The following is a 15,775-nucleotide window of genomic DNA, read 5'->3' on the forward strand; positions in this document are numbered from 1 at the left end:
AGGAGAAAGTCCTGATGGCTCTTCGTCAATCAGGATAGAGCATCAGCAACCCCTGGACTCGAGCCCAACCTTCCATGGCACCTCCTTTCAGTTCTGTCTCTCTGTGTATTGTCTATACAGAGTGGCTTTGGATGTTTGCCGTGAATGTGTACTGTGATCCGCCCTGAGTCCCCTTCGGGGTGAGAAGGACGGAATATAAATAAAGTGCTATTATTATTATTCCTAGCCTTCCCCTGCCATGCGTTGCTGTGGCCCACATGGGGAGTTCTGTGTGGGAGGTTTGGCCCAATTCTATCATTGGTAGGGTTCAGAATGCTCTGTGATTGTAGGTGAACTATAAATCCCACCAACTACAACCCCCAAATGTCAAGATTCTATTTTCCCCAAACTCCACCAGTGTTCACATTTGGGCATATTGAGTATCCATGCCAAGTTTGGTCCAGATCCATCACTGTTTGAGTCCACAGTGCTCTCTGGATGGAGGTGAACTACAACTCCAAAACCAAAGGACACTCCCCTCCAAACCCTTCCAGTATTTTCTGTTGGTCATGGGAGTTCCGTGTGACAAGTTTGGCCCAATTCTATTGTTGGTGAGGTTCAGAATGCTCTTGGATTGTAGGTGAACTATAAATCCCAGCAACTACAACTCCTAAATGTCAAGATTCTATTTTCCCCAAACTCCACCAGTGTTCACATTTGGGCATATTGAGTATCCATGCCAAGTTTGGTCCAGATCCATCACTGTTTGAGTCCACAGTGCTCTCTGGATGGAGGGGAACTACAACTCCAAAACCAAAGGACACTCCCCTCCAAACCCTTCCAGTATTTTCTGTTGGTCATGGGAGAACTGTGTGACAAGTTTGGCCCAATTCTATTGTTGGTGAGGTTCAGAATGCTCTGTGATTGTAGGTGAACTATAAATCCCACCAACTACAACTCCCAAATGTCAAGATTCTATTTTCCCCAAACTCCACCAATGTTCACATTTGGGCATATTGAGTATCCATGCCAAGTTTGGTCCAGATCCATCACTGTTTGAGTCCACAGTGCTCTCTGGATGGAGGTGAACTACAACTCCAAAACCAAAGGACACTCCCCTCCAAACCCTTCCAGTATTTTCTGTTGGTCATGGGAGTTCTGTGTGACAAGTTTGGCCCAATTCTATTGTTGATGAGGTTCAGAATGCTCTTTGATTGTAGGTGAACTATAAATCCCACCAACTACAACTCCCAAATGTCAAGGTCTATTTTCCCCAAACTCGCCCAATGTTTACATTTGGGCATATTGAGAATTTGCGCCAAGTCCAGATCCATCATTGTTTGAGTCCACAGTGCTCTCTGAATGTAGGTGAAATACAACTCCCAAAACTGAAGGTGAGTTTGGTTCAATTCCATAATTGGTGGAGTTCAGACTGCTCTTTGATTGTAGGTGAACTATAAATCCCACCAACTACAACTCCCAAATATCAAGATTGTATTTTCCCCAAACTCCACCAGTGTTCACATTTGGGCATATTGAGTATCCATGCCAAGTTTGGTCCAGATCCATCATTGTTTGAGTCCACAGTGCTCTCTGGATGGAGGTGAACTACAACTCCAAAACCAAAGGACACTCCCCTCCAAACCCTTCCAGTATTTTCTGTTGATCATGGGAGTTCTGTGTAACAAGTTTAGCCCAATTCTATTGTTGATGAGGTTCAGAATGCTCTTGGATTGTAGGTGAACTATAAATCCCACCAACTACAACTCCCAAATGTCAAGATTCTATTTTCCCCAAACTCCACCAGTGTTCACATTTGGGCATATTGAGTATCCATGCCAAGTTTGGTCCAGATCCATCACTGTTTGAGTCCACAGTGCTCTCTGGATGGAGGTGAACTACAACTCCAAAACCAAAGGACACTCCTCTCCAAACCCTTCCAGTATCTTCTGTTGGTCATGGGAGTTCTGTGTGACAAGTTTAGCCCAATTCTATTGTTGATGAGGTTCAGAATGCTCTTGGATTGTAGGTGAACTATAAATCCCACCAACTACAACTCCCAAAAGTCAAAGTCTATTTTCCCCAAACTTGCCCAGTGTTTACATTTGGGCATATTGAGAATTTGTGCCAAGTCCAGATCCATCATTGTTTGAGTCCACAGTGCTCTCTGAATGTAGGTGAACTACAGCTCCCAAAACTGAAGGTGAGTTTGGTTCAATTCCATAATTGGTGGAGTTCAGAATGCTCTTTGATTGTAGGTGAACTATAAATCCCAGCAACTACAACTCCCAAATGACAAAAATCATTTTTTTGAGTGAAGGACATAGGTTGGGTTGTTAGGTGTATTGTGTCCAAATTTGGTGTCAATTCGTCCAGTGGTTTTTGAGTTCTGTTAATCCCACAAACGAACATGACATTTATATAGATGATGATGATGATGATGATTAAGAAGGAAAGACAAAAAGACAAAATTAAGAATCATCGCATGTTGGAGTTGGAAAAGCCAAGCAAGAACCAATACCGCAAGAAGGTCCTTCCTTGTGCATGTGGCAGGGCTCGGGTTGCATTGCAGCAGGTGGTCAGTGGTTTGCTCTTCTCCGCACTCGCATGTCGTGGACTCCACTTTGTGGCCCCATTTCTTAAGATTGGCTCTGCATCTCGTGGTGCCCGAGCGCAGTCTGTTCAGCGCCTTCCAAGTCGCCCAGTCTTCTGTGTGCCCAGGGGGAGTCTCTCATCTGGTATCACTCATGGATTGAGGTGCTGGGTTTGAGCCTGCCACTTTTGGACTCTCGCTTGCTGGGGTGTTCCTGCAAGTATCTCTGTAGATCTTAGAAAACTATTTATTGATTTAAGGCATTTGCATGCTGGCTGATACCCAAACAGGGGATGAGCTGGAGATGTCTCTGCCTTGGTCCTTTCACTATTGGCTGCTACTTCCCGGCGGATGTCAGGTGGTGCAATACTGGCTAAGCAGTGTAATTTCTCGAGTGGTGTAGGGTGCAGACACCCCGTGATAATGCGGCATGTCTCATTAAGAGCCACATCCACTGTTTTAGCGTGGTGAGATGTGTTCCACACTGGGCATGCGTACTCAGCAGCAGAGTAGCACAGCGCAAGGGCAGATGTCTTCACTGTGTCTGCTTGTGATCCCCAGGTTGTGCCAGTCAGCTTTTGTATGATGTTGTTTCTAGCACTCACTTTTTGCTTGATGTTCAGGCAGTGCTTCTTGTAGGTCAGAGCACGGTCCAGAGTGACTCCCAGGTACTTGGGTGTGCTGCAATGCTCCAGTGGGATTCCTTCCCAGGTGATCATCCTCAGAGCTTGGGATGCTTGTCTGTTCTTAAGGTGAAAGGCACATGTCTGTGTTTTAGATGGATTAGGGATCAGTTGGTTTTCTCTGTAATAGGCAGTAGAGCACCTAGAGCTTCGGAGAGCTTCTGTTCAACCAACTCAAAGCTCCCTGTTTGAGTGGTGATGGCACGATCATCAGCATAGATGAAGCTCTCTGTCCCTTCTGGCAGTGGCTGGTCATTTGTGTAGATGTTGAACATGGATGGAGCAAGCACGCTCCCCTGAGGCAGACCATTCTTCTGTTTCCGCCATCTGCTTCTTTGGCCCTGGAACTCAACAAAAAAGCTCCTGTTTGGTAGCAGGTTTCCTATGAGGCAAGTGAGGTGGTAATCCTTTCTGATATTATACAGTTTTCTCAGGAGGAGGAGGCGATGGACCAGAAGCGACTTACTCAGTAATGAATTCCACTCATAACTCAACAAAAAAGCTCCTGTTTTGTAGCAGGTTTCCTATGAGGCGGGTGAGGTGGTCGTCCTTTGTGATATTATACATTTTTCTCAGGAGGAGGCGGTGGTTCATCATACATTGGTATTATACATTATACCAATGTATAATGGTAATCTTCCATGCTTCTTTTCCATTTGATCATCCAGCATTCACAAGAAAAACAGTTGTGGGTTGGCTTTCTAGGAGGGAGGCTGAAGCATGGGAGAAGTCAAGGGCTGCACAAACAGCCCCGTGCTTACGCTCTCCCATCCTTGTGTTATTAACCCCTTCTCTTTTGTTTCAGACATGATGGAAGCAAAAGAGAGCATTTCCGAAGCTCCGATGCTGCAGCACTACAAAAATAGGCTGAAGGCGGCTGTGAGGTGGCAATTCTTGAAAATCAGGAGCTGTAAGTTCATCCGAAGGGGGGATTCAGTGCAGCGCCATGCTCATCTATACGCTAGGTCTAGGCCGTTTCGTTCATTACTTTCGTAATTCGTTATTTATTCGTATTTAAATTAGCTTACGATCCGATATTGAGCCATGCAGGAGCAACTAAAAATCAAAACGAATTTTTCAATTTATTTCGTAATTGGTTCGTAATTGGTTCGAAATCGTTTCGAAATCGTTTCGAAATTGTTTAGTTATTATTTCCGTATGTCTGGTGCAAGTTTTATTGTTGTTGTTTGTTTTATCAGTGATAAAAAAAATAAATTATCACACCAACAGTCAACAACAGAGGGAGAGGGAAGCTTCAGAAGTTCCCCCGGTCCCATTTGGAGGGTTTTTTAGCGTATTGCGCAATCGCGTCCGCCATTAACGAATCAATTTGAAATTTACGAAATTTCGTAAATAATGAAATTTTTTTAAAGAAAAATTCAGAATTCTTTTAAAAAATGAAACACAATGGACCCCCTAAAAACGAAACGAGTTTAGAAACAAATTTTTCCGTTGTTACCCAGTCCTACTATACATAGTAGGCAGGGGCGGCTCGTCCATTACGCGAAGTAAGGGGTCGCAGAACACTTTTTTTTGCCAGGGGCGCAGAGGCGTTTCTGTAAATGCCCCTCGACCGCCACTTGAGGAGCGCCCCCCCCCCCTCAGCTCACCACAGCCCTAGCAGTCCGGGGGGAGCCTCGGCTTTCTTGCCTCGCTGCCGGGCGATCCTCTTCCCAAAGGGGCCGGGCCCTTGAGCCTCGCCTCGCCCCTCTCGTTCCTGCTCCACCCAGCCATCGGGTGCACGAGCAGAGCCGGAGCTCAATCGTTCTCCATGTTCGATCCCTTCCCCATGACCGGCTCCCTTTCCCGATCCCCCGGCTCTCCACCCGCCTCCTCTCCTCTTCCCAATCCACGGGTGGGCCAAGGGGCGGAGCCACCGCGCCTAGCCCGCTTCGGGTCAAGGCATGGCCAGACTTACTGGGCCAAAGAAGTTGCGGTGTAGGGCGTTCCCCACCGCCATTCTTGCCTGAGGGGGGCTTCTTCCTCCCAGAAGCCCCATCTGATGGCGGGAAGGTTTCCTGCTAGCAGGTCAAGGGGCCAATGGCCGAGTGACCACGCCCACTGCAGGTGAGGCCTGAGCTGGCCTCTCCCTCCTCGTGGGCAGCCTTCATAAGGCTGCCCTGGGCTCCTCAGCAGGCACTCGGCCTGCAACAGCTGATCCATCCCACCCACCCTGCATGTAGTTCAAGTTTTTATTGGAAGTTAACCTGGGTTATGTTTACCTTGTCATGGTTGCCTGTTAACAGTTACTTGTTTGTGTTTTGCTCCTTGTCACAACTCCTTGTTGGCGTGGGGCATGGATCTGGTTTGGTATCCCCCCTTAGTGGTTAGGGGGGGACGCCCGGTGGTCCCATGGGTACCGGGTTGCGTTTGCCTGGTATTGTGCCGGCGGCACCCTGGTGAGTGTGCGGGATGGGGCAGCATTGGGCTGCCCGATCATGATCCAGGACCCATGCTTGGCTGCCAACCCTTGTTCCTGTTATCAGTAAATGAGTTGTGGACATTGTTCATCCCACACCTCGTGTGAGTGTACTTCTTGGGTTGGCTGTGGGAGGTGTATCGCACGTGCACATGCAACAGAGGCATGTCTGAGGACCCCAGCGTGCGCACCAAAAGTTGCCTCTTCTCCTGACTTTCTCTTCAGCCATTGGGACCGAGAGAGAGAGAGAGAGAGTCCCTCCGGCTGGAGGTATCTCCCACCTACGCTCCCTTCTTTGTTTTTGCACCTACCTTCAGAAAAGGTGGGCATCTCCACCTCTCTCTCTCTCTCTCTCTCTCTTTCTTGGTCCCAATGGCTGAGGAGAAAGTCAGGAGAAGAGGTGACTTGGGTGCAGGGGTGGCTCGTCCATTATGCGAAGTAAGCGGTCGCAGAACACTTTGGGTCCGGAGGCATATCTGAAGACCCCAGTGTGTGCACCAAAAGCCACCTCTTCTCCTGACTTTCTCTTCAGCCATTGGGACCGAGAGAGAGAGAGAGAGAGAGAGAGGGAGCCCCTCCGGCTGGAGGTATCTCCCACCTCCGCTCCCTCCTTTGTTTTTGCGCCTACCTTCAGGAAAGGTGGGCATCTCCACCTCTCTCTCTCTCTCTCTCTCTCTCTTGGTCCCAATGGCTGAGGAGAAAGTCAGGAGAAGAGGTGACTTGGGTGCAGGGGTGGCTCGTCCATTATGCGAAGTAAGCGGTCGCAGAACACTTTGGGTCCGGAGGCATATCTGAAGACCCCAGTGTGTGCACCAAAAGCCACCTCTTCTCCTGACTTTCTCTTCAGCCATTGGGACCAAGAGAGAGAGAGAGAGAGAGAGAGAGCCCCTCTGGCTGGAGGTATCTCCCACCTCCACTCCCTACTTTGTTTTTGCACCTACCTTCAGGAAGGGTGGGCATCTCCACCTCTTTCTCTCTCTCTCTCTTTCTCTCTCTCTTGGTCCCAATGGCTGAGGAGAAAGTCAGGAGAAGAGGTGACTTTTGGTGCACACGCTGGGGTCTTCAGGCATGCCTCCGGACCCAAAGCGGGCCAGGCAAGGGAGCAAGTGCAGCAAGTGTAGTTACTGGGATGTATAGTTCACCTACAATCAAAGAGCATTCTGAACTCCACCAATGATGAAATTGAACCAAATATGGCACACAGAACTCCCACGACAAACAGAAAATATATATCAATGATTGGTTTGGGGGGGGGGGGTGCCAAAATACTGTTTGCTTACCGTTGAAAATTACCTAGGGCATGGTTAGGTAACATCAGAATCTTCGGAATTTGGAATAAAGTTGGAAAAATTATGTCAAAGTTTTTAAGAAAAGCAGAAGTCCCTTTGCCCTTCCGAAGCTTCTCTCGCCATTTTTCTTCCGACTCAGGAAGTGAGTCGGAATTGACTCAGCATTTGGAGGCAAGCAGCTTGCACATCTGATCATAGAATCATAGAATCAAAGAGTTGGAAGAGACCTCATGGGCCATGAGGTCCAACCCCATTCTGCCAAGAAGCAGGAATATTGCATTCAAATCACCCCTGACAGATGGCCATCCAGCCTCTGTTTCAAAGCTTCCAAAGAAGGAGCCTCCACCACATTCCGGGGTAGAGAGTTCCACTGCTGAACGGCTCTCACAGTCAGGAAGTTCTTCCTCATGTTCAGGTGGAATCTCCTCTCTTGTAGTTTGAAGCCATTGTTCCGCGTCCTAGTCTCCAAGGAAGCAGAAAACAAGCTTGCTCCCTCCTCCTCCCTGTGGCTTCCTCTCACATATTTATACATGGCTCTCATATCTCCTCTCAGCCTTCTCTTCTTCAGGCTAAACATACCCAGTTCCCTAAGCCGCTCCTCATAGGGCTTGTTCTCCAGAACCTTTATCATTTTAGTCGCTCTCCTCTGGATACATTCCAGCTTGTCAATATCTCTCTTCAATTGTGGTGCCCAGAACTGGACACAATATTCCAGGTGTGGTCTAACCAAGGTAGAATAGAGCATGGGGAGCATGACTTCCCTAGATCCAGACACTATGCTCCTATTGATGCAGGCCAAAATCCCATTGGCTTTTTTTGCCGCCACATCACATTGTTGGCTCATGTTTAACTTGTTGTCCACGAGGACTCCAAGATCTTTTTCACACGTACTGCTCTCGAGCCAGGCATTGTCCCCCATTCTGTATCTTTGCATTACGTTTTTCCTGCCAAAGTGGAGTCTCTTGCATTTGTCACTGTTGATCCTGCTCCAACTTACTATAACATTGTTTAAATTGCACAAGGGTTTTGTACCGTCACTCCCTAAGTGGAGTAACTCCCCAGCCGCCCCGCTGTCGGATCCTGGATGTAGATGACCCAAACCCAACAAATCTCTTCTTGAAGAGCTTCCTTTTCATCCATGTTGGAGAAGGGTTGTGGGTCTGAGTCATTGTCGGGGATGCTTCAAGTTGTCTCTGGTTGCTTCTGGGTTGAGAGAATCGGCTGTCTACGAAGACGTTGCCCAGGGGACGCCCGGATGTCTTGCAATCCTGCAAGGAGGCTTCTCTCATGTCCCCCATGAGAGATTAAGAACAGACAAGCATCCCGAGCTCTGAGGATTATCTGGGAAGGAATCCCACTGGAGCATTGCAGCGCACCCAAATACCTGGGAGTCACTTTGGACCGTGCTCTGACCTACAAGAAGCACTGCCTGAATATCAAACAAAAAGTGGGCGCTAGAAACAACATCATACGAAAGCTGACTGGCACAACCTGGGGATCACAACCAGATACAGTGAAGACATCTGCCCTTGCGCTATGCTACTCTGCTGCTGAGTATGCATGCCCAGTGTGGAACACATCTCACCACACTAAAACAGTGGATGTGGCTCTTAATGAGACATGCCGCATTATCACATGGTGTCTGCGCCCCACACCACTGGAGAAATTACACTGCTTAGCCGGTATTGCACCACCTGACATCCGCCGGGAAGGAGCAGCCAATAGTGAAAGGACCAAGGCAGAGACATCTCCAGCTCATCCCCTGTTTGGGTATCAGCCAGCACGTCAACGACTTAAATCAAGACATAGTTTTCTTAGATCTACAGAGACACTCGCTGGAACACCCCAGCAAGCGAGAGTCCAAAAGTGGCAGGCCCAAACCCAGCACCTCAATTCATGGGTGATACCAAATGAGCAACTCCCCTCTGGGCACACAGACTTGGAAGGCGCTGAACAGACTGCACTCTGGCACCACGAGATGCAGAGCCAATCTTAAGAAATGGGGCTACAGGGTGGAATCCTCGGCATGCGAGTGGGGAGAAGAGCAAACCACTGACCACCTGCTGCAATGCACCCTGAGCCCTGCCACATGCACGATGGAGGACCTTCTTGCGGCAACACCAGAGGCACTCCAAGTGGCCAGATACTGGTCAAAGGACATTTAACCAAATACCAAATTTACAAAATCTGTGTGGTTTTTTTTTCTTTCTCTTTTTTTCCTTTTTCTTTTTAATCTCTGTGTTTGTTTTGCTCTGTTAGAATTGTAATACAATGGTTGCTGATGACACGATAAATAAATTGTCGGGGATGGAGGGGGGCGCTCAGGATCGGAAATGGGAGGCAAGGGGCCAGTTTGAACCATGCGCTTTTTCTCTTCCCAGCCTTGGCCTGTAATCCCTGCCCGGACCACTGGCTGCAATGGGGGGACAACTGCTACCTGGGCACCCCCGAGATGATGTCCTGGCACAAATGCATCCCGTACTGCAAGACCCTCGGGGCCAGCCTTCTGACAGGAAGGACAGAAGGAGAAATGGTGAGGGAAAGCCCTTTCAGGTCTCTGCTACCCTTTCCCCCTTTTCTTCTTTCTCCTCCATCTTCTTCCTTTCTTCCCTTTCCTCCTGCTTGCCCTTCTCTACTACTACTACTTCCTTCCCCTCATCTTTCTTTCCCCCTTTTCTTTTTCCTTCATCTTCTTCCCTTCTTCCCTTTCGTTTTGCTTGTCCTTCTCTACTACTACTACTGCTTTCTTCTCCTTGTCCTTCCTTCCTTTCCCTCTTCTCTTCTTCCTCCTCCATCTTCTTCCTTTCTTCCCTTTCCTCCTGCTTGTCCTTCTCTACTACTACTACTTCCTTCCCCTCATCATTCTTTCCCCCTTTTCTTTTTCCTTCATCTTCTTCCCTTCTTCCCTTTTGTCTTGCTTGTCCTTCTCTACTACTACTACTACTACTTTTTTCTCCTCGTCCTTCCTTCCTTTCCCCTTTTTCTTCTTCCTCCTCCATCTTTTTCTCTCCTGCTTGTCCTTCTCTACTACTACTACTACTACTACTACTATTACTTTTCTTCTCTTTGTCCTTCCTTCCTTCCCCCCTTTTCTTCCTCCTCCATCTTCTTCCATTCTTCCCTTTCCTCCTGCTTGTCCTTTTCTATTACTACTATTACTTCCTTCTCCTCATCCTTCCTTCCTTTCCCCTTTTCTTCTTTCTCCTCCATCTTCTTCCTTTCTTCCCTTTCCTCCTGCTTGCCCTTCTCTACTACTACTATTACTTCCTTCTCCTCATCCTTCCTTCCTTTCCTTTTTCTTCTTCCTCCTCCCTCTTCTTCCTTTCTTCCCTTTCCACCTGCTTGTCCTTCTCTACTACTCCCATTACGTTCTTCTCTTCATTCTTCCTTCCCTTCCCCCTTCTCTTCCTCCTCCTCCATCTTCTTCCTTTCTTCTGTTTCCTTCTGCTTGTCCTTCTCTACTACTACTATTACTATCTTCTCCTCATCCTTCCTTCCCCCTTTTCTTCCTCCTCCATCTTCTTCCTTTCTTCCCTTTCCTCCTGCTTGTCCTTCTCTACTACTACTATTACTTCCTTCTCCTCATCCTTCCTTCCTTTCCCCCTTTACTTCTTCCTCATCCATCATCTTCTCTTCTTCCTTTTGCTTCTGCTTGTCCTTCTCTACTACTCCCATTACGTTCTTCTCCTCATTCTTCCTTCCCTTCCCCCTTCTCTTCTTCCTCCTCCATCTTCTTCTCTTCTTCCTTTTTCTCCTGCTTGTCCTTCTCTACTACTCCCATTACGTTCTTCTCCTCATTCTTCCTTCCCTTCCTCCTTCTCTTCCTCCTCCTCCATCTTCTTCCTTTCTTCCGTTTCCTCCTGCTTGTCCTTCTCTACTACTACTATTACTATCTTCTCCTCATCCTTCCTTCCCCCCTTTTCTTCCTCCTCCATCTTCTTCCTTTCTTCCCTTTCCTCCTGCTTGTCCTTCTCTACTACTACTACTTCCTTCCCCTCATCCTTCTTTCCCCCTTTTCTTTTTCCTTCATCTTCTTCCCTTCTTCCCTTTTGTCTTGCTTGTCCTTCTCTACTACTACTACTACTTTTTTCTCCTCGTCCTTCCTTCCTTTCCCCTTTTTCTTCTTCCTCCTCCATCTTCTTCTCTCCTGCTTGTCCTTCTCTACTACTACTACTACTACTACTATTACTTTTCTTCTCCTCGTCCTTCCGTCCTTCCCCCTTTTCTTCCTCCTCCATCTTCTTCCTTTCTTCCCTTTCCTCCTGCTTGTCCTTCTCTACTACTACTATTACTTCCTTCTCCTCATCCTTCCTTCCTTTCGCCCTTTATTTCTTCCTCATCCATCTTCTTCTCTTTCCTTTTCCTCCTTTTTGTCTTTTTCTACTACTCCCATTACGTTCTTCTCCTCGTCCTTCCTTCCTTTCCCCTTTTCTTCCTCCTTCTCCTCCTCCATCTTCTTCCTTTCTTCCCTTTCCTCCTGCTTGTCATTCTCTACTACTACTATTACTTCCTTCTCCTCATCCTTCCTTCCTTTCTCCCTTTACTTCTTCCTCATCCATCTTCTCTTTTTCTCTTCCCTCCTGCTTGTCCTTCTCTACTACTATTGTGGCATTTTCTTCTCCTTGTACTTCCTTCATTTCCCCCTAGGGAACCTAATAATAATTGACAAGTAATTGACCCAATAGCTGCAAAGTAGGGAAAGCCATCTAACTGCAAAGGCATAGAACTTTAAAATACATGCAGCAATCAACAAATAGCAAGATAAGCTGGAGCTCCTGGTGCGGCTGTCCCAGAACAGTGTACATGCACATGTTTGTGTATACAGATGTATACGTACATGCATTAAAAACAATTATCCCATCTATTTTATTAATAAGATGTCCTTTCTGGAAGATTCGGATCCTAAACATTGCGGGGTTTCCTCCCACAGACCTTACTGAAGATAGAGACACAAAAATGGCTGGCTGAGGAGTACCAGTGGCGCATGCCTGGAAATTACTGGATCGGGCTAATATACAACTCTTCTCACAACTTTTGGCAGTGGATGGATGGGAGCAATCTGCACCTCCGAATGTGAGTCTCCTCCTGACCTGATTCCCCCAAGGTGGTTTCAGAATCATTGAAAGCTAGAGTGGGGAGGGGGACCCCAAAGGCCATCCAGTCCGACCCTCTGCTCAATGGATATCTTCAGCAAGAGCATCCTCAACGAGTTGCACTGTCGCATCATCACACTGGAGAAAAAAAATCCAACTTAAAACCTGGTTCATGTCTCTTGCAGAATTCTGGGATTTGTAGTTTAGAGAGGAGCAGCATCATAGAATCATAGAATCAAAGAGTTGGAAGAGACCTTTGTAAGTAGCACAGAATAAGGCTTCTTCATCTTCATTCAAGTGAGAGAGCAAAACATAAACCTCGAGTAAATAGCTATTCCACCATAGCAAAGAGCATCACTGTTAGAGCATAGCAGCATTACAGCATATTGCTTCTCTTCCTCAGAGTAGCGTATTGCTTCTCCAAACTGTATTCTAAAATCCATACAGTTACACTCCACTGAGTGTGGCCCAAACATGCTGGCTGAGCTACATTAGCAGCTGCACATAGAATCATAGAATCAAAGTCCAAGCCCATTCGGCCAAGAAGCAGGAATATTGCATTCAAATCACCCCTGACAGATGGCCATCCAGCCTCTGTTTCAAAGCTTCCAAAGAAGGAGCCTCCACCACACTCCGGGGCAGAGAGTTCCACTGCTGAACGGCTCTCACAGTCAGGAAATTCTTCCTCATGTTCAGATGGAATCTCCTCTCTTGTAGTTTGAAGCCATTGTTCCATTGCGTCCTAGTCTCCAGGGAAGCAGAAAGGAAGCTTGCTCCCTCCTCCCTGTGGCTTCCTCTCACATACTTATACATGGCCCTCATCATGTCTCCTCTCAGCCTTCTCTTCTTCAGGCTAAACATGGCCAGCTCCTTAAGCCGCTCCTCATAGGGCTTGTTCTCCAGACCCTTGATCATTTTAGTCGCCCTCCTCTGGACACATTCCAGCTTGTCAATATCTCTCTTGAATTGTGGTGTCCAGAATTGGACACAATATTCCAGGTGTGGTCTAACCAAAGCGGAATAGAGCATGGGGAGCATGACTTCCCTAGATCTAGACACTATGCTCCTCTTGATGCAGGCCAAAATCCCATTGGCTTTTTTTGCCGCCACATCACATTGTTGGCTCATGTTTAACTTGTTGTCCATGAGGACTCCAAGATCTTTTTCACACGTACTGCTCTCGAGCCAGGCCTCATCGTCCCCCATTCTGTATCTTTGCATTTCATTTTTCCTGCCTAAGTGGAGTATCTTTCATTTGTCACTGTTGAACTTCATTTTGTTAGTTTTGGCCATTCATCTCTCTAATCTGTCAAGATCGTTTTGAATCCTGCTCCTGTCCTCTGGAGTCTTGGCTCTCCCTCCCAATTTGGTGTAGTCTGCAAACTTGATGATCCTGCCCTCTAGCCCTTCATCTAAGTCATTAATAAAGATGTTGAACAGGACCGGGGCTGTCACTTGTTTCCAGGATGAAGAGGAGGAAGCCTTCGGAAGATTCACCCTCTGGGTTCATCCATTTAACCAATTCCAGATCCACCTCACCGTAGTTTTGCCTTGCCCACATTTGACTTGCCAGAAGGTCATGGCGGACCTTGTTGAAGGCCTTCCTGAAATCCAGACACGCTCCATCCATGGCATTTCCCGCATCTACCCAGCTTGTAACTCTCTCGAAAAAAGAGATCAGATGAGTCTGGCATGACTTGTTTTGATAAATCCATGTTGACTATTAGCGATGACTGCATTTGTTTCTAAGTGTTTGCAGACCACTTCCTCAACAATTCAACCTCACTCCTCGGGATGTCTGGTTTTAATTCACCACCACACTGTCAAAACTATCCTTGATATTATTATCCTTCCTATACAGATCTTCTGTATAGTCTCACCACCTTCTCTTGATCTCTTCAGCTTCTCTTAGGTCCCAGCCATCTTTGTTTTTAAGGCCCATTCAACCTCACTCCTCAGGATGTCTGGTTCTAATTCACTCGCCACACCATCAAAACTATCCTCGATATAATTATCCTTCCTATACAGATCTTCTGTATAGTCTCGCAATCTTCTCTTGATCTCTTCAGCTTCTGTTAGGTCCCTGCCATCTTTGTTTCTTATCATGCCAATTTTTGCCTGAAATTTACCTCCAATGCTTCTAATTTTCTGGAGGAGGTCTCTTGTCCTTCCTAATCTGTTGTCTTCTTCCACTTCCATGCATTGCAAGAACTCTAGGAGTTTTTCCCACTTTGTTGTGCGTGTTTTAACGTTGCTTTGTGACATTTTTTGAGTAAGTATATCCATATTCATGATGTCAAAGATTTTCAGAGTCCATCCTTCTAGAGTAGGGCTTTCCATAGTTGGGCCAGCTTTATTCTTGCTGCTATTAGATAAAAGAAAATTTTGTTTGTATTTTTGTCCAGTTGAAAGAGAATTATATCTCAGTTTCTGTTTAAAACACATAGGTAGAATCACAATTTTTAAAAGAATTTTAAAAACACATTCAAAACATCAAGAAACCAAGCATCATTTACATTATTAAGCGATTATTCTAATTTCTTAATCCCTGTTGTGGAGCTCCTGTTGGTGCAATGGGTTAAACCCTTGAGCCAGCAGGACTGTTGACTGAAAGGTTGGCGGTTCGAGTCTACGGAGCAGGGTGAGCTCTCATCTGTCAGCTCCAGATTCTCATGTTGGGACATCTGGGCTTCCCCCTTGCAGACGGCCAATTCTCTCACATCAGAAGCGACTTGCAGTTTCTCAAGTAGCTCCTGACATGAATAAAAAATCCCTGTCATAGCGAGAGTACGTGAAAGGAAATCCCCAGGAATCAACCAACGCCACATCTCTCTCTCTCTCTCTCCTTTTTCCTTGCAGAACTGCGATTTTTAAGAAATATATTCTGGACAGGGATTTCTGCGCCCTGTTTGGCCGCGGGACTTTAACCATCAAGGAATGCAGTATTGTGAACCACTGTCTGTGCAAGAAAACGACCTATTGAATGTGGTGACGGAGGCGGAGAGGCCACCTTCGCTGACGGATCGTCAAGCTTAGTGCGCCTGAAAGGAAATGTCAGCAGACCTGTGGAAGGGAGACTTTCTTGCAAAGGACATTTCCTTCTCTTCCAAGTTGCCCTTAGTGGCGAGCCGTTTTCAATTGATGCCTTCAAATAAATGGTATATATTGGTTTCAATCTCAGTTAGCTGAGTCTTTACTTTTGGGGGTGTTCTCGTACTGTTTGTTCTGTCCGCACGGGGTTCAAGTAAACACACAAAACATGTTCTGTCGCGCACTGGGCCTGTAACAGCTGTACTTTTCTATAGGAAGCATACTTTAAGCCCAGCGGGAAGCCAGGGGTGCCTCAAAGAGAGGTTCTCGGGGATTTCTCTGAAGTGATGGTCTTTAGAGTCTTTAATGATGCAACGAAGTCTTTATTATGGAACAAACTACAAATCTTCAATGGTTCAAACAACACTTCAAGGCTTTCTTAGTCTAGTCTTCAATGTACTGGTACCTGACTTTGATTAACTAAACTTTCTCTGTAGGAAAAACCCTTTTTAACCTCTCCCAGGCTGCTTTCTATTTATTTATTTATTATTTATTTATTATTTGCATTTGTTAACCGCCACTCTCAGCCCGGAGGCGACTCGTGGCGGTGTACAGAACATAGAACATAAAGACAACAGTTACAGTAATCAGGAGCATAACACACATCTTACTAACACACAACTAATTAA

The 15,775-nt window shown here is 46.6% G+C and overlaps 1 protein-coding gene across 1 annotated transcript in view; it reads left to right on the plus strand.

Annotated features, from left to right (window-relative positions):
- Window positions 1-15,039, plus strand: part of LOC137097108 (killer cell lectin-like receptor subfamily B member 1) — an 18,715-nt gene extending 3,676 nt beyond the window's left edge. Inside the window, exons 3-6 of the mRNA XM_067468409.1 lie at window positions 4,061-4,165; window positions 9,345-9,496; window positions 11,894-12,036; window positions 14,916-15,039. Coding sequence (XP_067324510.1) covers window positions 4,061-4,165; window positions 9,345-9,496; window positions 11,894-12,036; window positions 14,916-15,039 — 524 coding nt within the window. The remainder of the gene's footprint in view (window positions 1-4,060; window positions 4,166-9,344; window positions 9,497-11,893; window positions 12,037-14,915) is intronic.
- Window positions 15,040-15,775: the final 736 nt, after the last annotated feature.

The sequence above is a fragment of the Anolis sagrei genome, chromosome 5, assembly GCF_037176765.1.
Source record: "Anolis sagrei isolate rAnoSag1 chromosome 5, rAnoSag1.mat, whole genome shotgun sequence".
NCBI classification, from domain to species: Eukaryota; Metazoa; Chordata; class Lepidosauria; order Squamata; family Dactyloidae; genus Anolis; species Anolis sagrei.